This window comes from Lepidochelys olivacea (assembly GCF_965140295.1).
Source record: "Lepidochelys olivacea isolate rLepOli2 genome assembly, chromosome: 12".
Taxonomy (NCBI): domain Eukaryota; kingdom Metazoa; phylum Chordata; order Testudines; family Cheloniidae; genus Lepidochelys; species Lepidochelys olivacea.
The window spans coordinates 3,611,453-3,634,855 of record NC_140422.1 but is presented as its reverse complement, the minus strand read 5'-3'; the positions used below and the strand labels follow the sequence as shown (position 1 = coordinate 3,634,855).

The following is a 23,403-nucleotide window of genomic DNA, read 5'->3' as shown; positions in this document are numbered from 1 at the left end:
CTGGGCAAAGAGGGCTGCAGGGCGAGTAGGATGACTTCTGTCCTCAGCCCCAGGCATGGCAGGATGGAGGGCGAGGGTAGGGGGCTGTCACACTTTCCTCAGGACAGTCCTATGGGGCAGCCTTGTGGGGAGAAGGTGGCAGGGCGAGCTCGTACTGCTGCAGGGGTCTGGAGCACAGGATGGTGGGGTTCTCTGGAGCTCTGGGGTGCAGGGATAAAAGGGACCCCAGAGCTGTGTGTTGCCTCCGCAGCACTCCCGGAGACCCGACTCCCTGCAGGACAGACTGTCCGGGGGACACCCTGCTGCTCGGCTGGGGGTGGGGTGCAGAGAGGTCTGCACCACAGGGAGTTGGGGGAGGTAAGATCAGCCATGATCCTGCACACGCACAGAGTGTCTCCTGCTGGTCACCCGATGCCAGCGTGGGATGATTTAACCCCTTGTGGTGGTGGTTCCAGGGCCTCCCACTGCCCCTGTGCCAACAGACCCATCTGCTGGGGGGAAGGAAGGGCTGATTGCCCTGGCACTGCTTTAGACAGCTATGGAGAGGTGACGGTGGCCCTCCTTGTGGCTGGCACCAGATGGCACAATGAGGGGATCCCTTCAGCTGGCAAATGGCTGAGAGCATCACCTGGATGGGCTGGGCCCCCGAATCCAGGCCCAGGTAGGTGCAGGCATCCAGAGGGGGGATGACGTGCGTGGCCAGCAGCTGCTCTGCGGTCTCCGAGGAGAAGAAGACGACCCCGCACACCTGAAATCACAAAGCCGGCTGGGTGGAGGTGTCACTGCAATTCATGCCTGGGGGGCCATGTAGAGTGTCCCAGCGGCTCACTGCTGCCTCTAGTAGGCAGACTCAGGCCTGCCCACTGGTGTGTGATTATGTCACCCCCTAGAGTTACCGATGCTAAACCCTTCTGCCGGCGGTGGCTGGTGGCCAGGGCCAGATTAACGCTCCTGTGGGCCCGGGGCTATTTGGCTTTGTGGGGCCCCTGTATACAAGTCTTTTTCCTGGGAGGGAGTTTGGTGCAGGAGGGGGCTGGGGTAGAGGGTTGGAGTGGAGGAGGGGGTGCGGGGTCTGGGAAGGAGTTTGTGTGCAGGAGGGAGCTCTGGGCTGGTGCAGAGAATTGGGGTGCAGGAGGGGATGCAGGGTCAGGGAGGGAGTTTGGGTGCAGGAGGGGGTTCTGACCTGGGGCAGGGGGTTGGGGGGCAGGAGGGGGTGTGGGGTGCAAGCTCCGGCCGGGAGCTGCCTGTGGTAAGTGTCTCCCGGCCGGTGGCGCAGCAGGGCTCAGGCAGGCTGCCTGCCTGCCACAGCCCCACGCCACTCCCGGAAGCGGCTGGTTGCTGGCACATCTCTGCACGCCCCTGCAGGGAGTGGGACAGCGTGTCTCTGTGTGCTGTCCGCACCCACAAGCCAACGGGAGCTGCGGGGACAGTGCTGGGGGCAGGGGCAGTGCGTGGAGCTGCCCCCGCCCTGGCCAGTGGCCGCAGAGATATGCCAGCAGCCAGCCACTTCTGGGAGTGGCCTGAGCGCCCTGGAGATCACTGCCTGTGATTTAGTTTTGGGGGGCCCCCCTTGAGGCAGGGCCCCGCGCTACAGCCCTTAAAGTGCCCGCCTTAATCTGGCCCTGCTGGTGGCGACTTCCCTTTGGCCCATGGGGCAGTTTTGGCAGCACAAGCCCATGGTGTCTTCAGCTTGGGAGGAGGCTGTGGGGTAGATCCTGCCCCAGGCCCAGAGCACAGTCTGCAGCCCAGACAGGGGAGCGACTGTCTCTAAAAGGGCTGGTGCTGTGTCCCCCTGGGGTAGAGTGACCAGATGTCCCGATTTTATAGGGTCAGTCCCAATATTCGGGGCTTTGTCTTACGCAGACCTCTATTACCCCCATGCTCTGTCCTGATTTTTCACCCTTGCTGTCTGGTCACCCTGCTCTGGGGTGGCCTGGCTCGTTCAGGTCAGGCAGCAGGCACCCCATGGTACCCTGGCCTGTAACATCTGGCTCTCTGTCCTGTCTCCCGCAGCAGAAGCAGGATTAGCAGGGAGCTCGCCCAGGGACAGCCCTGCATTTCCTCTGGGCAGGACCGAAGCAGACTCTAGGGAAGGTCAGAGCTGGATCTGACCTGTGCGGCTAAGGCCCAGGCCTGCGAGGCCAGGCCAGATTCACGCTGGTCTGACCCTAACAAAGCCATCAGGGCAGCGCTGAACCCAACCGCTTCACCAATACACCCAGCCCTTCCCCCAGCTCCAGCTGGGCCGTTACTTCTCAACAGGCCCAAGTGCCAGCTCTCCGGGGGCAAGCCACTGCCCCTCTCTGCAGCGGTGTCCCGCTCGGCCTCTCTCTCCACAGGGGCTCATCACACCCTGACTCGCACGGATAGCGGAAGGCATGCAGGTGTCAGCGTGCTAACCTCTCCTGTCCGCCCCAGGAGGCTGTGCACGGAACAGAGTGCCTCATCCAGGGTCACCCAGCACAACCCAGGAGTCCTGGCTCAGAGCCTCCTCCTCCGACCGGCCTTAGCACTCAGTGTCCCAACACATTAGTAAACAGGACCTGCCCCCGGCGCCCTATTGCAGGCCTTTCCCACTAGCCCTCCGTCGCGTCGGATCCCCAGGAACTAGGAGCTGCCCAGGTACCCTAGCTGGGAGGACAGTCAGGCCCAGGGGACAGAGCACTGGACTGGAAGACCTGGGTTCTAGTCCCAGAGCTGCTACTAGCTGGGGGGGAAACCATTTCACTCCGCCTTGTGCCGCAGTTTCCCCATCTGTAAAAGGAGGACAATGGTATAGCCCTGCGCTGTGAGGGCTACTGGTGAAAGGAGCGAGATGCTGTTCTCCTTCCTCCTCACCAGCCATTGTCTGCGGGGGCCAGCAACCAAACAGTGAATCAAGCCCTGCTCTGGGTTCTAGTCCTGGCTCTGCCACTGACCTCCTGGGCAAGTCCCCGCCCCTCTCTGGGCCTGTTTGCCTCACGTCTGCCTTATCTTGTTAGGTGGGAAGGGCTTCGGGGCAGGGACTGTCTCTCGCTGGGTGTTTGTACGAGGACCTGATCTTGGTTGAGGCCTCTAGGCACGAGTCCAGTAATTACCCCAGCAGCATCTACGGCAAACAGGATCTGGCTGTGCTTGTTAGCCCAAATACATCCTGCTTCATGCAGAACCCCCCACCCCAGCTACACCCCTTCAGCTGGCCGAGTTACACAGCCCTTCCTCCCCGTCTGCAGCCCTGGTGCGAGCTCCTCATGAACCAAGGAGGGGACGTACCAGCGGCACTTTCCCGTCTGGCCCAGAGCACTCCTGGATCCGGGCCTCCGGGCCTTGGTAGATGATGTCACGCACAAACCCCTGCAAGAGAAAAGGGCCCCGTTAGCTCCGGGCAGCGGCTCCCAGGTGCCTTGTGCAATTCAGCAAAGCAGCCAGGGAATGGCCAGGGCTGGCTAATGGAGCCTGCCTCCTTGGGGGCCACCAGTCTAGAGGCTTGGCCATCTGCCTCCCAACCTCTCCCAATACTGGGAGCAGCCCGAGCTCTGGGGCAGGGTACCGTGTGTCAGAGATGGGCTCCACACACAGTAGGGTTGTTAAGGGGGAGGGGCGGGCCTAGCATGCCAGTCCCCAAAGCACCCCGTGGGCAGGACCCAGCTGCTTCAGTTCCCTGTGGGGTAGCTGACTCACTCGGAGGTCCGTGTCCCTACCTTCTTGGAGTGCTGCTGCCATCCTGCATCCTGGTAACTCATCACACATGCCAGCCTGGGGATCGTGCCACCCCAGATGTGGCACTGAGACATCCAAGTGGAGATCTGGCTGGCCCTGCCATCTCCCTGCAGCACCCATGAGCCTGGGAATGCCTGGAAGCCCATTTGCTCTGCCCGCGGGCCTGCTCTGTGCCCATGGGTGCTGCTCCCCAGAGCCTATCCCAGAGCTCCAGGGCTGCCTGCTCGAACCTCTCAGCAGATCCCGTCTGCCATGTGCAGGAGCCAGGGGACCCGGCTGGCCTAGGGAATCGAATCGGCAATGGAGAATGGAGCCTTCCCCGCTGGCGCAGCGTCACACCCCCTCCGGCAAGGCCCGCCGAGGCTTCGAGGCACGTCCTGAACTCACTGCTGAGCGTGGGCAAGAAGCCTGCACCCGAATGCGATCCTGGGCTGGGCGCCCTCGGGGAGCCGCAGAGAAGCAGGCTCGGGATGCTGTTCCCCAAGGGCTGCATGGGAAGCCGCGGTGGAGCTGGCAGAGCTGGCGGGGGCCAGGCAGTGGCTGGCTCAGCTCACAGGCTGCTAGCAAGCAGCAGGGGCAGCAATCTGTGCCTGGCTGAAGGGCAGAGCAAGGGACCAAGCCATGAGCACACCAGTGCCTGCACCTCCCCCGGCTGCTTTAGAGCCCCATTCAGAAAGGTTCAGAGTTGCGGAGGGGGTACCCACATTAGCTGATAAGCCCATGGGAAAACCCTGGGGCAGCCCAGCCCTCCTCCCGCCTCAGACCCTGAGTGCGGACCCCATGGCCCAAGAGACAGGGCCCAGAGGGGGTATGCTGGAGGACAGCCCTCAGGGGAAAGGCGTTAGATGCAGGGTCCTGACACCACCAGCCCATCTTCTGTCCCTGCTGGCACTAACCGAGCTGGGGGGTAGCCACAGAGCAGAGCCAGGAATCCAGCGGGCCACGGAGCCTCCGGGGCTTCTCCAGGGGCCCTCCTGCAGCTCAGGGCAGAACGTTTCACTGGCACTTCCCCCCAGTCTGTGCCACCCCTCGGTGGTGGCTCCAGCAGGCCACGTGCAGTCCGACAGCCTAGTCTCCCCCACGGCAGCACGGGCAAAGGGGAAGGCAGATCACAGCTCCCTCCCCACTGCTTGTGGCCTGGGAACAGACAGGCTGGCCCTCTGTCCTGGGCCCCTCGACCCAGCCACTCCTGGCGCTGCGCAGGAGGGATCACAGAGCAAGAGATCACCAGGTGAACGCTGACAAACAGAACTTGGCTAGTCCGCTGCCCCAGGCTCGGTGCCCCTTTAGGAGAGGGGCCAGCACTGCCCCGGGCACGGCGCCCCTTTAAGAGGGGCGAGCGGGAGCACGGCCAGCATACTGTCTGGGGCTCAGCGCCCCTTTAAGTGTTGGGCTCAGCGTACCTGCTGGTCAGCAAGGTAGATGCCGTGGTTTCTGGCATACGAGACGCTCCCCGGCACGGAGATCACTTTGGCACCTTGGAACCCTTCCCAGTCGATCTCTGAGAGAAAGGAGCAGACACCAGTGCCGCCTTGCCCGGGCACCTCACACCCAAGGCGGGGCTGGCAGGATGGGCATGGCTGGACTGGGGGCTCGTCGCTAAGAGAGCGGCACTGAAGCAAGGCTCCCAGGTTAGCTGGAGGGGCCGAGCGCCATTTGTTGAGCTCTGGGCGCTATAGATGCTCCACAATGCATATGCCCCGACTGCACCCCAGGCACGTGCAGCGGGGCCACCGGGCACCCAGCTCCCAGATCGGTGCTCAGAAACGCCAAGCCCTCTCCAGGGCTTGCTGGCCAACCCTGGAGGCACTGAGCACTTCTAGCACTCCCTGGCTTGCATGGGCGTCTGGGCACCCAGCAGTGGCAGGCCTGCGCCTGGGCACTTTGCAGCCAGGCTTGCTGGATGAGAAGGGGATGCAGGACAAGCCCAGCCTAGGGGTGCACTGGGGACGCAGACCATACTGAGCTGAGAGCCCTCACCCTGCATGCCCCAGCCTGGCCCCGATTCTCCCAGGGGGCGGAGTCACTTGCCCTTCCCCATATGGGGGATCCCCTTTGTTAACACCAATACCCCTGCCCCAGGCCGCTGCAGCCATGGATGGGGGACTCCAGTTCCCTCCCCAGAGACACTTTGCCGGCAGTGGGGAGCCGACTGCAGTCCAGACCCCACAACACAGGCTGCAGGGGCACTTGTTTCAACCCTCCCAGCGCCAGCCGCCCACCAACAGCCCCTGCCGTGGGTCAGTGGGTGGGAAGCCCCATGGCTCAGGCCCGCTGGGACAGAGGCGAGGGAGGACTGGAGCACTGGGCCCTAGCAGGAGCAGGTGCAGGGTCACAACCCTGCTTTGCCTGCGGTGGTCCCATCGCATCAGGTTGCCCTGATGCACCCACGAGGTGCTCAGCGCTCACCTGGGGACCACCTGGGAGACAGGCTGGCCCTCTGTGGTGTGCAGACATACGCCGTCACCCCAGCCAGTCCCCAGGCCGACAGCACCTGTCCCTGCAAGGTGGAGAGCCCTGGCTGCGAGGATCAGAGCACTGGGTCCTACCACAGCCAGGGGCTGAGTGGCACCAGGTCATGCCCAGAGCTCATTGGAACAAGGGCTCCAAACTGCCTCCTGCTGTTAGCTGCAGGCCCGCAGGGCAGAGGTGCCCAGGTGCCGTTTGCTGCACCCATCAGACACAGCCTCCCTAGGGGCTCTGCCCTGTGCTCTGCGGGGCAGCGCAGAGAGGCCAGGACAGCTGTCGGCCAAGCCTCTTCTCTCAGGCCTCAGAGTGACTCTGCAGTGGCTACTGCCACCCAACGCAAGCCCTCCGGGGACTGCTGAGGCCCCAGCAGGGAGAAATAAAGGACTCATGGGGCACTGAATTCTCTGACCCTCCTGTACACTGCCCCCAAAGCCTCCCCTGGCTCAGGAGAGCAACACTGGTTCCACCGCCAGGGTCCCTGTGGGGTGCCAGAAGCAGGATTTACCGCACCTTAGAGCCCCATGGAGCCCTCCCTTACACCCTGCCCAGGTTGGGTTTGGCTATTGGGCTGGATTTCCCCAGCTGTGCCCCGCTCTGATTCGGATCCCCTCCCCGGCGCAGGGCGAGCACGTACCTGCTGTCAAGGGAACGGTGAGGAGCATGTCGGTGCTGCAGACCCACACTCCCGGCGGGGAACCCCTGCACAGCTACAGAGGGACACACAAAAGGAGGTGAGGATGCTCCACTGGGACCTGAGCCTGGGCTGCACATCTCAGCGCCAGGAGATCAGCACAGGGCCTGGAATACGTGCCCTCCCAACCCCAGAACGCCGCAGGCCAGGCAGAAGGGAGATAGGCAGCCATTTACTGTCTGGCCTTCCTAACCTCAACAGCAGGGGGCGCCCACACTTTACCTGGCTGGATCTCATCATTGCCCCCGGGCAAGGGGTTCAGGGGTCCCTCCATAGGCTTGTGGGAATAAATTGTGGTTGCCCCCTCTGCCATAGAGATGGGGAGACCCAGGCCCCAATGTGCTATATGACCTGGCCCTGGGGATGAGGATGGCGAGAAAACAGTGCCTGCTAGGACCAGGATGAGATGGTCATGGGCTGAATAGGGCCCAGTCTCGCCCTCCTAAAGGAGCCTGGCCAGGGGTTCCTCCTGCCCCTGCCTGGCACTGACCTGCTGCGTCATGGTCCCCAGCAGGCTGTCCAGGTTGCAGGTCAGCGCTTCGGCTGGGGCATTAGGGTCCTCCACGGGGAGGCAGGTGAAGGCTCGGCTGCAGTCATCGAAGGGAAAGTCACGGCCCTGATGGGAGAAAGAGCCGGAGCACTGGTCAGTTGGAGACCGGGCAGGGAGGGTGACAGGCTCCGTCCTGCGACAGGCCTTGTGGAGAAAAGAATTGGCCCCAAGCCCCCCTCTGACCCAGGAGCTGTGGCCTCTGGGCCTTTTGGCTCACTCCCAGCAATGTCACACCCCATCAGATGCCCCCTGGGTGCCTTGCCTGGAACCCCATGAGCAGGTGCGCCCCTTCTTGGGCTGAGTGCTGGGGCAGGGGCTGGTCAGACAGGCATGGGCAGCTGCGTCTGCAGCCAGGCTGCGGATAGAACAGTCCAGGGCTTGGGATTGGAGCAGCATTGAAACGCTTGGTGGCTTTGAGAGGTGCCATGTAAAGGGCAGCAGACTCCAGCCCTAGGAGGGGATTATTGCCCTGCTGCACTGAGAGGGCAGGGGAGACCCAGGGATGGGGCCCTGGAATATGTGGGAGTGGAATAAACCTGGGTCCTTCACAACTTAATGGGGTGTCATCCAGCAGCATGGATTGTGTGACCCGTCCGCCCAAGGGTCCCATGGCTCCAAACACATCCCGTGGAAGGCAGGGGATGGCAGCAGCTGCCAAAGGAAAGCAGAGCCGTGGTATGGCAGGAGACAAGGGGAGGAGCTCCTCATATAGATTCACAGATGCCAAGGCTAGCAGGGACCATTGTGATCAGCTAGTCTGACCTCCTGTCTAGCTCAGGCCAGCAACCTGCCCCTGTGACGATAATTCCTAGAGCAGAGCTTTGAGAAAAACAGCCGAGCTTGAGCTAAAAATTGTCAGTGACAGAGAATCCACCATGCCCCTTGGTAAATTGCTACAATGGATAATTGCCATCACTGTCATAGAATCATAGAATATCAGGGTTGGAAGGGACCTCAGGAGGTCATCTAGTCCAACCCCCTGCTCAAAGCAGGGCCAATCCCCAACTAAATCATCCCAGCCAGGGCTTTCTCAAGCCTGACCTTAAAAACTTTTAAGGAAGGAGATTCCACCACTCCCTAGGTAACGCATTCCAGTGTTTCACCACCCCCCTAGTGAAAAAGTTTTTCCTAATATCCAACCTAAACCTCCCCCACTGCAACTTGAGACCATTACTCCTTGTTCTGTTATCTGCTACCAGTGAGAACAGTCTAGATCCATCCTCTTTGCAACCCCCTTTCAGGTAGTTGAAAGCAGCTATCAAATCCCTCCTCATTCGTCTCTTCCACAGACTAAACAATCCCAGTTCCCTCAGCCTCTCCTCATAATTCATGTGTTCCAGTCCCCTAATCATTTTTGTTGCCCTTCGCTGGACTCTCTCCAATTTTTCCACATCCTTCTTGTAATGTGGGGCCCAAAACTGGACACAGTACTCCAGATGAGGCCTCACCAATGTCGAATAGAGGGGAACGATCACATCCCTCGATCTGCTGGCAATGCCCCTACTTATACATCCCAAAATGCCATTGGTCTTCTTGGCAACAACAGCACACTGTTGACTCCTATCCAGCTTCTTGTCCACTATAACCCCTAGGTCCTTTTCTGCAGAACTGCTGCCGAGCCATTCGGTCCCTAGTCTGTAGCGGTGCATGGGATTCTTCCATGCTAAGCGCAGGACTCTGCACTTGTCCTTGTTGAACCTCATCAGATTTCTTTTGGCCCAATCCTCTAATTTGTCTAGGGCCCTCTGTATCCTATCCCTACCCTCCAGCATATCTACCTCTCCTCCCAATTTAGTGTCATCTGCAAACTTGCTCAGGGTGCAATCCACGCCATCCTCCAGATCATTAATGAAGATATTGAACAAAACCAGCCCGAGGATCGACCCTTGGGTCACTCCACTTGATACCGGCTGCCAACTAGACATGGAGCCATTGATCACTACTCGTTGAGCCCGACAATCTAGCCAGCTTTCTATCCACTTTATAGTCCATTCATCCAGCCCATACTTCTTTAACTTGCTGGCAAGAATACTGTGGGAGACGGTGTCAAAAGCTTTGTTAAAATCAAGGAACAACATGTCCACCGCTTTCCCCACATCCACAGAGCCAGTTATCTCGTCATAGAAGGCAATTAGATTAGTCAGGCATGACCTTCCCTTGGTGAATCCATGCTGACTGTTCCTGAACACTTTCCTCTTCTCTAAGTGCTTCAGAATTGATTCTTTGAGGACCTGCTCCATGATTTTTCCAGGGACTGAGGTGAGCCTGACTGGCCTGTAGTTCCCAGGATCCTCCTCCTTCCCTTCTGTAAAGATGGGCACTACATTAGCCTTTTTCCAGTCATCCGGGACTTCCCCCGATCGCCATGACTTTTCAAAGATAATGGCCAATGGCTCTGCAATCACATCTGCCAACTCCTTTAGCACTCTCGGATGCAGCACATCCGGCCCCATGGACTTGTGCTCGTCCAGCTTTTCTAAATAGTCCCGAACCACCTCTTTCTCCACAGAGGGCTGGTCACCTCCTCCCCATGCTGTGCTGCCCAGTGCAGTTGTCTGGGAGCTGACCTTGTTCGTGAAGACAGAGGCAAAATAAAGCATTGAGTACATTAGCTTTTTCCACATCCTCTGTCACTAGGTTGCCTCCCTCATTCAGTAAGGGGCCCACACTTTCCTTGACTTTCTTCTTGTTGCCAACATACCTGAAGAAACCCTTCTTGTTACTCTTAACATCTCTTGCTAGCTGCAACTCCAGGTGTGATTTGGCCTTCCTGATTTCACTCCTGCACGCATGTCAAAACTATACACCTTATTCCCAGTCTGAAATTGTCTAGCTTCAACTTCCAGCCCTTGGATCACGTTAGACCTTTCCCTGTGAGACTGAAGACCCATTATTAAATCTTTTTTCCCCATGCACGTACTTACAGACTGTGATCAAGTCACCCCTTACCCGTCTCTTTGTTAAGCTAAACAGACTGACCTCCTGGGGTCTATCACTATACAGAAGATTTTCTAAGTGAGTTCTAGCCCACGAAAGCTTATGGCCAAATAAATTTGTTAGTCTCTAAGATGCCACAAGGACTCCTCGTTGTTCTAACCCTTTAGACAGTCTCGTGGCTCTTCTCTGACCCCTTTCCAATTGATCACTATCCTTCTTGAATTGTGGGCACCAGAACTGGACACAGGATTCCAGCAATGGCCGTACCAGTGCCAAACACAGAGGTAAAATAACCTCTCTGCTCCTACTCAAGATTCCCCTTGATGCATCGCAGCATCGCGTTAGCCCTTTTGGCCACAGTGTCACACTGGCAGCTTGTATTCAGCTGATTATGCACCAGGAGGCTTTGATTTTATCAGTGGGGGATGTACCCGATCTGGTCCCAGCCTCTTTGGGGTTCACCCCTCACCCCCGTAGGACCTACCTGGGACTAATATTACCTGCAGTGACCCATGCACACGCAGTAGCATTTAGCAATGGTTTGCATGGTCCCTGGAACCAACGTGCTCCGAGGTTTGGGAGGCAGAGCTGGGCTGTTACTCCCCTCTCAGTGCCAGGTCGGCTGGGTTTGCTGCCAGAGGGGCTGATGGTGGGAGGTAACGTGACATGTGCCCTGGAGGTAGGAGTTTTGGATGAGGGAGGTGGCAGCTGGATGGGACAGCCCAATGTCCCACCCTCCCCAGGTGAGGACTAGCCACCAGCAGCCAGGCTGGCGTTCATGATGCCACCAGGCTGGCAGCCCCGGGAGGAGGGAAAGGGTGAAAGCTGCCCACCACTGTAGAGCAGGCCTTTGCCCTGCCCCGCCAGGCTCTCACCATGTGCAGGATGAGGATCCGGGCCTCGCGCAGGACATCAGCAGTGACCACCTGGAGGAGCGCAGAGGGAACCCATTAGCCGAGCTGGGGAACCAGCCCCAAGACTGGGCAGTTCTGACCAGCGTCCCCTCCTCCAGCAGAACATAACCCAGAACAGCCTATGCCAGCTTTAGGGGGCCACAGAGCTGAGGGCACCTACCAGCCAGGCCTCAGTACCTCCTGCCATTGCCATCTGGCCACACGGCTGCAGGGCTAGCCTGGGCTCTCGTCTGGAGCAAGGCTCCTCTGGATCTTGGTCCGGAGCTGCCCCTGCTCCCCAGATATGGCCCCCAAGAGTGGGTGGGCAGGGGGCTGGGGTCACCGTAGCCCACCTGGGTAGCTATAGTGCCTTAGCGAAGGGTATTATAGCTCTGCTTTGCTACAGCGCCCTGTAGCTGGGGGTCCCCTAGGGCACTGGATGGTGCTAAGGTACCAAGCCCCAGGGCAGGCAGCCTCTGCTGGTCCCAGGGGCAGGCTAGCTGAATCGGGCATGGGGGAGGGGATGCCTTGGGGCTCCCAGCTCCATGGGCTGCGGGAGGGGATGCCCTTCGCCTGGGGGCGAGTGGGGCGGAAGGGGAGGCCCCTCCAGGGCCGGCACAGCCTTGGACAGGGAGACGGGGGCACCGGAGCTGCACACCCAGCAGCTACTTAGCACAGGTGCCGCCCGGACACGGCCCGGAGCCCGTCGTGCCGCACCACTCACCGTGCAGCCTGCCCTGGCGCTCAGGTGCTCGGCTGCCACCAGCAGGGCATTGAGGGTGGCACCACCGCTGCCCACACGTGCTGTGGGGTCCTCAACAGTCAGCAGGAGGGGGTGTGGGCCCAGCACGCCCCGCCGCCACCGGATCTCTAACTCTAGCAAACGAGAGCAGGGGCATTTGGTGGTGCTGAGTCACCAGGATTGGGGGGATCAGGAGCGCGCTGAGTCACCAGGATTGGGGGGGACAGGGACATGCTGAGTGACCAGACCCGGGGGGGTGGGGGGGGTGGAGAGGGGGCAGGGGCGCGCTGAGTGACCAGGATTGGGGGGGACAGGGACATGCTGAGTGACCAGACCCGGGGGGGTGGGGGGGGTGGAGAGGGGGCAGGGGCGCGCTGAGTGACCAGGATTGGGGGGGACAGGGACATGCTGAGTGACCAGACCCGGGGGGGTGGGGGGGTGGAGAGGGGGCAGGGGCGCGCTGAGTGACCAGGATTGGGGGGAACAGGGGCGCGCTGAGTCACCAGACCCGGGGGGTGGGGGGGCGGAGAGGGGGCAGGGGTGTGCAGAGTGACCAGGATGTGGGGGGGATCAGGGGCGCGCTGAGTGACCAGGATTGGGGGGAACAGGGGCGCGCTGAGTCACCAGACCCGGGGGGTGGGGGGGCGGAGAGGGGGCAGGGGTGTGCAGAGTGACCAGGATGTGGGGGGGATCAGGGGCGCGCTGAGTCACCAGGATTGGGGGGGACAGGGACATGCTGAGTGACCAGACCCGGGGTGTGTGGGGGGGTGGAGAGGGGGCAGGGGTGCGCTGAGTCACCAGGATGTGGGGGGGATCAGGGGTGCACTGAGTGACCAGGATTGAGGGGAACAGGGGCATGCTGAGTGACCAGACCCGGGGGGTGGGGTGGAGAGGGGGCAGGGGTGTGCAGAGTGACCAGGATGTGGGGCGGGGATCAAGGGTGCACTGAGTGACCAGGATTGAGGGGAACAGGGGCATGCTGAGTGACCAGACCCGGGGTGTATGGGGGGGTGGAGAGGGGGCAGGGGTGTGCAGAGTGACCAGGATGTGGGGGGGGATCAGGGGTGCACTGAGTGACCAGGATTGAGGGGAACAGGGGCATGCTGAGTGACCAGACCCCGGGGGGTGTGGGGGGGTGGACAGGGGGCAGGGGTACGCAGGGTGACCAGGCTGGGGTGAGAGAAGCAGGGGCATGCTGAGTGACCAGGCTGGAGGGGGGGCGCTGCAGGACCATGGCTCCATCTCTATGGGTCAGACCGTGGCTGACCCCTGCTGGTGGTGGGGGATCTCCAGCTGCACAGGCTCATCCTTGCCCGCTACAGCCCTGGGCCACACAGTGTGTGGAGGGTGAAGCAGGGCCCTCCCGAGAGGAAGAGCCCCTCTCTGGGTGGGGGGGTCGCTCCCTGTGCTGCAGGACTGCAGGGCACCGAGGGACCGTGTCTCCCTTCACCTGTCACCCAGCCACGGTGGGGCCTGGACTCCTCCAGGGCCTGGATAGCCGGGGATCCAAACCTACCAAGGGCAGACATGGGACCTGGCCCTGGGACATGAGTCCCTGCCTGGCAATAGCCACGAGGCTACTCGGTCCAGCCTAGGTCCCACCCATTGCAGCCCGATCTCCCACGCAGGGCCAGGCAAAGCCACGGGGCCCCCCACAGGCTGAACCACCAGGCATGGAGAATGTGACATCCGAGCAGCACATTGACCCGCAGCCTTCTCCTGTGCTGATAACCAGAGCCACAGTCCTGCACCTCACCCGCATGGCTATCCCTGCCCTGTGGCCACAGCACACACGGCCACCTCTTCTCCTGCGCCCATCACCAGGAATGCCAGCACCTAGCCCATGCTCCTGGGTATGGCTCTGTCCCTCCATGCCCTGCCCCAATGGCATGGGAATGGGGGTTAAAGGAGCCGTGCCAGTCGGAGCATTTTGACACTCCATCTCAGCACAGAGAGAGCCAGTGTGTCTCTGAGAGTGCTCTAGGCTCTGGCACGGCTCAAGGGTGAGCAGGGCTCCCAGGGCTGGAGCAGCCGGGGCGGATTCCCCTGGCAGAGCTGCATGTGCGGATCCCGGGAGTAGAACAGCCTGGGGAGCAGGGCTGTGAGTCAGGAATTCAATGCATCAGGGCTGTGTGCGGGGTCCCGGGGCTGGGACAGCAGGGGGACACCAGCACAGCCAAGGCGGGCGGGAGCCCAGGGCTGGGATACAAGGGGCTACGCGTGGCATTGGCCAGGGCTATTTGTCCCACAGAAAGCCCAAGTCCATCCCCAGATTTGCAAACAGCTCTGAGGGCTCGGAACCGCCCCCAGCTGGGATGCTTGTGTGTCAGCACCGGGCCCCTGGGACGCGAGCCGCCCCACTTACCTTTCTGGAATGCACTCACGCTGTCCTTGTGCTGGCAGGTCAGGACGATGACGGTCCACTCCACCCCTCTCGGCGCCATCCAGGTGCACTGGGCCTCTCTGCCTGGCGCCACGGCTGGCTCTGTACAAGGGACGCAAAGACTGCAGCACTTCCCCATCACTAACCCACCCCTTGCAAGTCCTTGTGCAACAGGCCAGGGCCTGGCTGTGATCGGGGACCCCTCTGTGCTGGTGAGGGAGGGCTGCATGAGGCTGGCGAGTTGCAGCCACACAGGGCTAGTTTTGGTTCCCAACAGCCATTAGCCAGATAAACCTTACCTGAGGAGGAGACGTGAAAGTCCCCGGCTGGTGCAGCAGCCTTGACGCAACGGGGAGGCCGTTCTATACACGGCTGGTTCTCACAGAATGGCACCCCCAGCTGGAAACTTTGTGACTGGCTCCGCTGGGGGCTCGGGAGGGTTAGGATCTGAGCAGAAACTGGGGCAGGAGCTTTAATAAATACGCTAGTCGATTAAATAGGCAGGGGGACGGCACGGCTCAGGTGACGGGAACCCAGTCTTTCATGTCTGGGCGCTGTTCAAAGCCAGGTTAGGAGAGACCCAAAGCTGTTCCCATCCGACGGTGGTTTGTGAAATCAACTGGCCCCGTAGATGAGTGTCTCCAGCCCAGTTCTCATCCACCAGGTCCTCTCTGAACGGACGCAGTGGCCTGGAGAACGGATGCTCTTATCTAGGCTGCAAAAGTGACCCGTCGTTGGCGGTGGATACAGCTGAACCAGTGTGGAACACGGCTTAGCCAAAGACAAGCTGTGCTCAGCAATGGGTAAAACCTGTTCTGAGGTTGCAAATGTCTGTCCAAACTGCAACTCAGGCTCAGATCCTATTTGAGCTCAACCTCCCCTCCTGTCCACACACAGATCAGTCTGACACGGGTCAGCAAGCGGTCAGGACCCAGGTCCTAGGACCTTCCAAGGGGCGGGGTCAGAGCCCAAGTTCTGCTAAGACTTGAGTCCAAGCCCTTTCATATTGCCGTGGGGATGCAGCTCATGCCACAGACCCGAGTCAGGTCTGCATAGCGCTGTATGGACGTGTTAGCATATCTGTGAGGCCTGGTCCAGTGACTGTAAACCCAGGTAAATGGACGCGCAAGTGCGGGGCTGGCAACACAAAGTCCACAAGCCTGGATCCCACAGACCTGGGTTTACAATGCAGTGTAGACACACCCTCAGGATCTCTTTGGGCAGGCAGGAAAAATCACCCACTGATTGGAGAACAAGAGCAAACTGCAGGCACGAGGGGAAAACTGCAAGTTCCAAGCTGCAATTATTTTAGCTCTATCAATGCATTTGCTTGTAAATTCTAGAAATTTGCTGCACCTTCGGAAAGGAGACGCTGCGTTCTTCCTACAGAACAAGCCCGGCTTTAAGTGCCAAACTTAGCTCAACCTTAACTATGCAGCTGCAAGCTCTCTAATGTGCCTCCTTCCACTGGGAGGAAGAGAAAACTCCCAGGGAGCACTCAATGGCACCTAACATCAGGAATCAGAAATGCTGCAGTCTGCAGTCACTGCCACTCCCACCTGCTTGATGAGCTCTGCTTTGCGCCCTGAGCAGTCACATACCGGCTTGCCCACTCACACAAGTTGCACGCTTTAACTATGCTGGAAGAGTTAAAACTGCAACTCCTAGCGTGGACGCAGTTATACCAGTATGTGCGCTTATCGCAGCAGAGCCATTCCCGTTTGGGAAGGTATAAGGCACCTTTGTGCCATTATAACGGCGTCCACACTTGGGCCAGTGCTGGTATAACCACATCGGTTAAAAAAAAGCTAAAATATTTATAAGAATCTGTGTGCAGATCAGGTGTAATGGGGTATACTAGCCCTTTAAGGTGAGAGAGGGAAATCTGGGAGGCCACGCTACCCTGTTCCAGAGGTTTAGGAACAGACAAGTTTCTAGGGAATGGCAAAGGCAGGTGTTGGGAGAAAAGAAGTGATCCCTGGGAAATGCCAGCTACTGTTTCTTTAAGGGCCTGGAATCAGAAGTCTTGGAGCGTAAGGTGGGGCAGTGCTCCCCTCCGTCTCAGCCAATCAAGGTGAGCTTGGGGAAAGAGGTCAGTATATAAGCTGCCTCTTCCCTTGGAATGGGGAAGATGTTAGCAGGGGAAGGTCTGCTGACCTCTCCCAACCCAGGGGAAAGGACCGAGGGGTGACCTGGCCTCCATGCCAGGGATGAAGGCTGTACCCCAGCAGAGATGCTTGAGAGGAAAATACTTCTGTCAGGAAGGGGTTTTGGTCCAAGTTCTGTTTGGGTTTGAAAGACTTTGTTGCCAGAGTGGGGGAACCTGCTGAAGGCAACTTAATGGGGCCAGCTGGGAGGAGTTGCCTTAAAGGGCTGCAGCCTGCTCCACTGGGTATCCCCCAAAACACTGGCACTGAAAGCGTTGCAAGTGGCTTTCTTCCGCTCTTTGTCTTGTCTGTCTAGACTGTGAGCTCTTCAGGGCACAGACTGCTTCTCTGTATTTGTACTGCACCCAGCATGGTCAGCCCTGATGCCTGCAGCCTCACAACAGGGGTACCCAGCTTTTGCCCAGCCAAGGGCCACGCTGGCAGCTTCCCAGGGAGCCTGCTGATGAAGCAGACTGCCCCAGCTCTCATCGAGACTATGGGTCACACTTGGGATGAGATGGGACGTTGCCTGTTGGGATGTGCAGTCTCCAACTGCTTGGTTCCAGGCTGGGAGGGGCAGTCTGCATGGGCAAGCTATGAGGTGTAGAACTGCATGCTGGGATATTTAGTCCCCAGCGGCTGGCTGCTCGGCACAAAATGTAGCACGGGTATGTGTGCACATGTGACCCTGAACCTCACTTCGCTATTGAAGAGAAGGGCAACCACAAGCTACAGCAAAGAATTCCATCCAGCCCACCGGCTGCATTTCTGCTATCCCCGTGTTACAGGCTATTGAGACCCTAAGATGCTGCAGTGAAACTAGGAAATCTGTCCATCCGCCTGGCCTGCAAATGCCATCTCAAGGCAGGGCAGATAAGGTCTTGTCCTTGCAGCTTCCAGGAAAAACCCTCTTTCCTACAGAGCCCCTGTGAATGCCAGACACCAACTGAAAGCTCCTAATCGCTGCCTGTCAAAAGTGGTTTTGCTTCTTCCTGGTGACCAACGCCACACCTATCCTGTGGATTACTCGCCAGAACGGGCCCTGCAATGTACATGAGCGCACGTTTCCTTGATAAAAGCACAGACGGCAGAAAGCGGTGGAGGAGTTTTGGCCGATTCCTTTTGGGGGGAACCAGATGACATCTGATTCTCTTGCAATAACTGAAAGCAGGTCTACACTTAAAAAGCGGCAGATGCGCTGTGGCGCTTAATGAAGTCACTACCTGTGTTGAGGGGCGACAGGAGAAGCGGGCCCATCGATGGAGCGCTGTCTACATTGGCAGTTAGGCCGGTATAACTGCGTCACTCCGGGATGTGGATTTTTTCATACCCCTGAGTGATGTAGTTAGACCAGAGTACGTTTGCAGTGTAGACCTGGCCTGAGCCACAGACACCTAGCTACTTATTTACGGAGTCCCATCTGCCATACAATCTAGGTGCCGGAGACCAGGGTCAAATAGTGTCAGCGTGGTCATACCTCTTCAATTAGAGCTGTGGAGGCGAACGGCACAACAAAGACACTAGCCACTAAAATGCAGCTTATCGTGCTGCTGTAGCTGTGAGGGTATGAGTCAGGTGAGGTGGGGGAGGTAATGTCTTTTTTTGGACCGACTTCTGTAGGTGGAAGGAACCAGCTTTTGAGCTGCGCAGACCCAAAGAAGAGCTCTGTGTAGCTTGAAAACTTATACCTTCCACCAACAGAAGTTGGTCCAATAAAAGACAAAAGGCTTGACTCATTGCAACTGCACCTCATTACGCAACAGTAGTACGGTAGAACCTTGGGGCTAGTCTACACTGGCGACGCTAAAGTTCTAAAAACCCCACCTCCACGAGGGGCGCGGCTCCCAGCACTGGGGCGCTGACTACACTGCCCTTTACAGTGCTGACACTTGCTGCGCTCGGGGCGGGGGGTGTTCACACCCCTGAGCAAGAAAGTTACAGCGCTGTAAATTGCCAGTGTAGACAAGCCCTCAGAGTTATGAACTGACTGGTCAGCCACACATCTCATCTGGAACAGGAAGTATGCATCAGGCAGCAGAGACAAGAACAAAAAGGCAAATACAGTACCATACCGTGTTAAATGTAAACTACTAAATAAATAAAGGGAAAGTTAATAAAAATAATTTGACAAAGAAAGGAAACTGTTTTTGTGCTTGTTTCATTTAAATTAAGACAGTTAAAAGCAGCATTCTTCTTTTGCATAGTAAAGTTTCAAAGTTGTATTCAGTCAATGTTCAGCTGGAAACTTTTGAATGAACAACCATAATGTTTTGTTACGAACATTTCAGAGTTCCGAACAGCCTTCATTCCAGAGGTGTTCATAACTCTGAGGGCAGGTTCTTAGCTAGTAAATATTTAGCAAAGACCGATCACGATATGAAACAGATCAGGAACTTTCAATTGGTGTTTGGCATTCACAAAACATACTGAGGATCGGTTGGCTCTGCTCAGTTCCCTAGGTGTATGTCCAAAAGGATTTCTCTCCTAAGCCAAGGAGTTTCTTGGAAAACCCAGGTGGTTCGCAGAATTCAGAAGGCTCAGAAATCAAATTTAATCTTATACCATCTTGGAAATGCTTGTACTGCACATTGTGTCTGTAGTGTATTGTGCAAGCACAAGATTTAATTTGTTTCTACACAGACTCATAGACTTTATAGCCAGAAGGGGCCATCATGATCATCTAGTCTGACCTCCCTCACATTGCAGGCCACAGAACCTCGTCCACCTACTGCTGTAAGAGACCCCTAACCTCTGGCTGAGTTACTTAAATCTTGATTTAAAGACTTCATGTTACAGAGAATCTGCCATTTACTCTAGTTCAAACCAGCCAGTGACCCGTGCCCCATTCTGCAGAGGAAGGTGAAAAACCCCCAGGGTCTCTGCCGATCTGACCTGGGAGAAAATTCCTTCCTTACCCCAAATACGGTGATCAGCTGGAGCCTGAGTCTGTGAGCGAGACCCTCCAGCCAGACACCTGGAAAAGAATTCTCTGTAGTAACTCAGAGCCCTCCCCACCTAGTGCCCTATCTCCAGCCCTTGGAGATATTTGCTACTGGCAGTCACAGATGCCACATACCATTGTAAGTAACCTCATTGTACCATCCCCTCCAAAAACAAGCTTATCTACAGAAGAGGATAGACACCTTAAATGTGTCCTGTCCTAAGAAACCACGAGGCTTTATTGTTTCTCCACTTTCTAGACACAGAAACACTCAAACCTCCTGTGAAAAATTCTGGGTCATAAAGCCCAACAGGAAATTTCTCGCACTAGAAGTATTACGATTAGAAATACCACCAGAGGCACTCAAAACACTATGTGGACATATCAGTACATTGCAATAGTCACTGCCAATTTTCCCTGAATCAAAGCAAAGAAATATGGGACTAAAAGAGGGAAGTAAGTCATTGAATTATAAGCGGACAAAGTCCACAAGATTTCACCTGCCCCAACAAAGTAATCCAAGAAGGTCCAGACCCAACTAGTGCTATATAAATAAGATACAGGTTGTTAGCACCTCGGATGCTGGCCCGATGCTCAAAAGCACCGGATCTCACAGAGAGATGCACAAAATGCATGCAAGTGCACCACCAGTCACGTGTAAGTGCCTCCCACTCCTCCAATGTACCTCTAGATGGTTTTGGCCAGCACGCGGCATTGCAATAACTCGCAAATCAACAACCTATGAATAAATGTGCTTGGTAGAAATCCAAAGCACATTGGCTGGCAGATCAAAGGTGAAAGCAGCACATTTCAGACCACCCAAGAATCTCATCACAACTTCTGCAATCAGCTCAGCAGCTCCTGCTCAGGTCTCCAGGCACCCTTCTCTGTCCCTTATTCGCTCTCCTGCAGGCAGAGCTTCCTCCCACTCGCGCTCCCACCAAAGCAGGCAGTGACACTAATGAAAGCACCATTAGATGAGCAAGACACAAGGCAGCAAGAAGGCTTATTCTGCAGCCGCCGCCTCCTCAGCCAGATGTGGCGGCAGCAGCTTCCTCTAGAGCAAAGGTCCCCAAACTGTGTGGTGCACCCCCTATGGGGGTGCGGAGGAATGTTCAGGGGGGTACAGGGGGCAAGGAGAGAGCGCCACCCAGCCCCGCCCCCGCTATGCTCCAGCCCTACCACCAGCCATGGCTCCTGGCCCCATGCCTGGCCTTGGCGTGGCTCTGCACCTGGACGGGGGCCCACCTGTGGCTCCGCTCCCACCCCCACTCCCAGCCTCGGCCCCTGGCTGTGGCTCTGGCCCTGCCCCACTCCCGGGCCTTGGCCCCCGTGCCTCTGTCCATGCCCCCCGCAGAGAGGTGCCCTGCTCCTGGCGGGAGGGAGGAAACATGGACAGGGGTAAGGGGGGGGGTGACCCTCAAAAGTTTGGGACCACTGCTCTACTCCATCGTCTCTGGTCTTGGGCCACCCCTGCTGCCAGAAGTTGCTTTTTTACAGCCACACCCCCAGGTAAATGTTAATATTCCCTGTTTCCATAGCACCTTCCACTGGGTCTCAACGTGCTTAGCCCTGTCTGACAGACCGAGAAACGGAGAGAGGTGGCATGACCAACCCAAGGACACACAGAGAGGGAGCATCAGCGCTGAGAGCAGAACCATGGACTCCTACATGCTCCTCTCCACCCACTAGACCCTGCTCCCAAACAGCTACAGTTTGCCTCCCCAGTGCTCTAAAAGCACCTGCTTCAAACCCTGCCTCTCTCCCGCAGGCACTTACTATTATTTCATGCCTCTCCCGGCTCCGCCTCCTGTCACGTCCCCTGGCTGACAACCGACCTGTCTTGTGAGACGCTGGCGTGAATGAGACGTTCCAAAATTGTAACAAGTTGGAGAAGCGTATCACTAACCGTCCCTCAACGTCAGGCAATTGCCCTCCCCCATAAATACAGAGAGTGAACTCATGGGCCCTCGAAATCAAGAGAAAGGTTCCCCTTGACTAGGTGTACAGAGGGGTATAAACAACATCCAGCCCTGAACAGCTGGGGACAGTGAGGGGTCAGCTTGTGAATCCAGATGTGGTTTTCTCCAGCCATTCCATTAGGAACCAGAAGGAACTGCCCCAACGGAGTCTTCCCCTACCCAGAAGCTGGTGAGAGAACAAAGGCCAAGTTCACATTCCCATCAGTGAATCTATCCATGGATCTACCGGGATTCCACAAGCATGTCAGCAAACCCGGGGATAATGCAGAACCATTTGATCTCATGTCTGTGGACTTTCCAATAGCCTTCAACGGTGCCCTGGGAGCAGGGCTTCTGTTCCCAGGGTAAAAACCCTGGGCTGCATTTCAGAATGGATTGGAACAAGAACAGCCACAGAATGACCGTGCTGAAAACGGCTTGCAGATGACAGCAGGGCTGGTAGACCCTAGAGACCCACCCATCACTGCTGTGAATTCTTCTGCAGGGCACAGGGCTTTGGAGGAGGCTTGGTTTTTCTGTAATTTAGAGAAAGTGCTTGGAAATGCTCCTCAAACAGGGTTTTCATTCCTAATAAATGGGATTTAATGTATTGCAAAATAAGCCCTGAGAATCAGGGGGAAAACCCACTCAATATGAGAAACTCTTGCTGCAAAGGGTCTCCAGAGTCTAACTAAACAACACATGACGAAAGTTGATAGGTTACTGCTCCCAGGAAATGGAAGGGAGGGTGAGTTTGTGCATATCATAGTTACCTGCCCTGCAACGTAAGGGGTGCAGAGAATGCATCCCGATGCACACGCGAAAGGAACATCAGTCATATGTCGGCATGTATGTGCACGGGAGCGGCACCCACAGGCCTGCATGTCTGCGGGGAGCGGAAGCAGCATCTCCTGCTCCCCACCCCACAGCAGCAGCACGGGGCTGTGTGTAAGGAATGGACACTTGCAAGCCTGGAATGCCAGTTGCCCGTCAGATCGAGGGGGCCACCTCTACATGTCATGCCTGCCCCATGGCACCGGCTCAGGTTGCTTTAAAGCTAGTCTTTCTGAGCCCGACTCCCCAGAGCCCTTCTGGCTCCTTTAAAGGAGCCAAGAGCGGCTGTGAGAGCTCCCTGGGGAATTCCCAGCAGGGGCAGGGCTGGCCCAGCTGTCTGTATGCAACCCCCGCCCCCCAGGGCTCCCGGCACAGGGGTGTAGCCCGAGAGAGGGGCGTGCAGCCAAGGGGGTCTTACACTCCCCCGCTCTCCTATCTCTGGGGCAGTCTAACCCTCTCCAGGGACTGAAAGCCCATCCCCAGCTAAGGAGAGGTGCACAAGCCTCTTCGCGTCCGGCGAAACGCGGCCCCAGCGGGCGGCGCGACTCCAGCCCGCGGCAGGGTCCGAGGAGGGCCGGGAGAGGCGCCGATCCAAGCTCGGGGGCGAGCGGGGCCTGAGCAGGAAGCCGGGTCCCCCCCCGGCGCTGGCCCCGGCCTGAAGCGCCCAAGGAAACGTGGCTCCTTAAACGCCACCAGCCCAGGCGCCTCCCCGGTGCAGCGGGGGGAAGGGAGCAGCCTGCGCCGGGGGTGTCCCCAGCCTGCCCTGGGTGCAGGGAGAGAGCCTAGTTTGCCCGGCTTGGCTTGGCTTGGCTTGGCACGGCGCGGCTTACCTGCCCCCGCGGGACGACGCCTCCCAGAGCTGCCCCTTTAACTCAGCCCCTTCCCCCCCCCGGCCGCGCCTCCGTGGTGCATGCTGGGAGTTGTAGTTCGTTATCCTGGCCGGGCAGGGGGCAGCGCCGGGCACAGAGTTGCTAAACTACACTTCCCGGGGTGCAACGCATTCCCCAGCCCGCAGGCTTGGACCTCTGAGGGAAGAGGGCACATTGCCTGTCCACCTGGGGCAGAGAGAATCCTGCGACCGACGGTTCTGGCTCAGTGTGTGCCACCTTCATGCTGGCTCTGTCCCTCGTGGCCTGGTCCTGTACACGTGTGAGGA

The 23,403-nt window shown here is 57.9% G+C and overlaps 1 protein-coding gene across 3 annotated transcripts in view; it reads right to left on the bottom strand.

Moving 5' to 3' along the window:
• FCSK (fucose kinase) overlaps positions 1 to 23,124 on the bottom strand; it is a 40,698-nt gene extending 17,574 nt beyond the window's left edge. For 2 of the 3 annotated variants that reach the window (XM_084644611.1, XM_084644613.1), the window contains exons 1-9: positions 23,078 to 23,124; positions 14,347 to 14,466; positions 11,964 to 12,115; positions 11,222 to 11,272; positions 7,350 to 7,475; positions 6,803 to 6,875; positions 5,103 to 5,200; positions 3,253 to 3,333; positions 629 to 748 (exon numbers count right to left, since the gene is read on the bottom strand). In XM_084644611.1, the coding sequence (XP_084500737.1) occupies positions 629 to 748; positions 3,253 to 3,333; positions 5,103 to 5,200; positions 6,803 to 6,875; positions 7,350 to 7,475; positions 11,222 to 11,272; positions 11,964 to 12,115; positions 14,347 to 14,425 (780 nt within the window). In that variant the 5' untranslated portion in view covers positions 14,426 to 14,466; positions 23,078 to 23,124. Of the gene's footprint in view, positions 1 to 628; positions 749 to 3,252; positions 3,334 to 5,102; positions 5,201 to 6,802; positions 6,876 to 7,349; positions 7,476 to 10,846; positions 11,020 to 11,221; positions 11,273 to 11,963; positions 12,116 to 14,346; positions 14,467 to 23,077 lie in introns of those variants that run through there. The other variant, XM_084644612.1, reaches the window with a different exon arrangement.
• Positions 23,125 to 23,403: the final 279 nt, after the last annotated feature.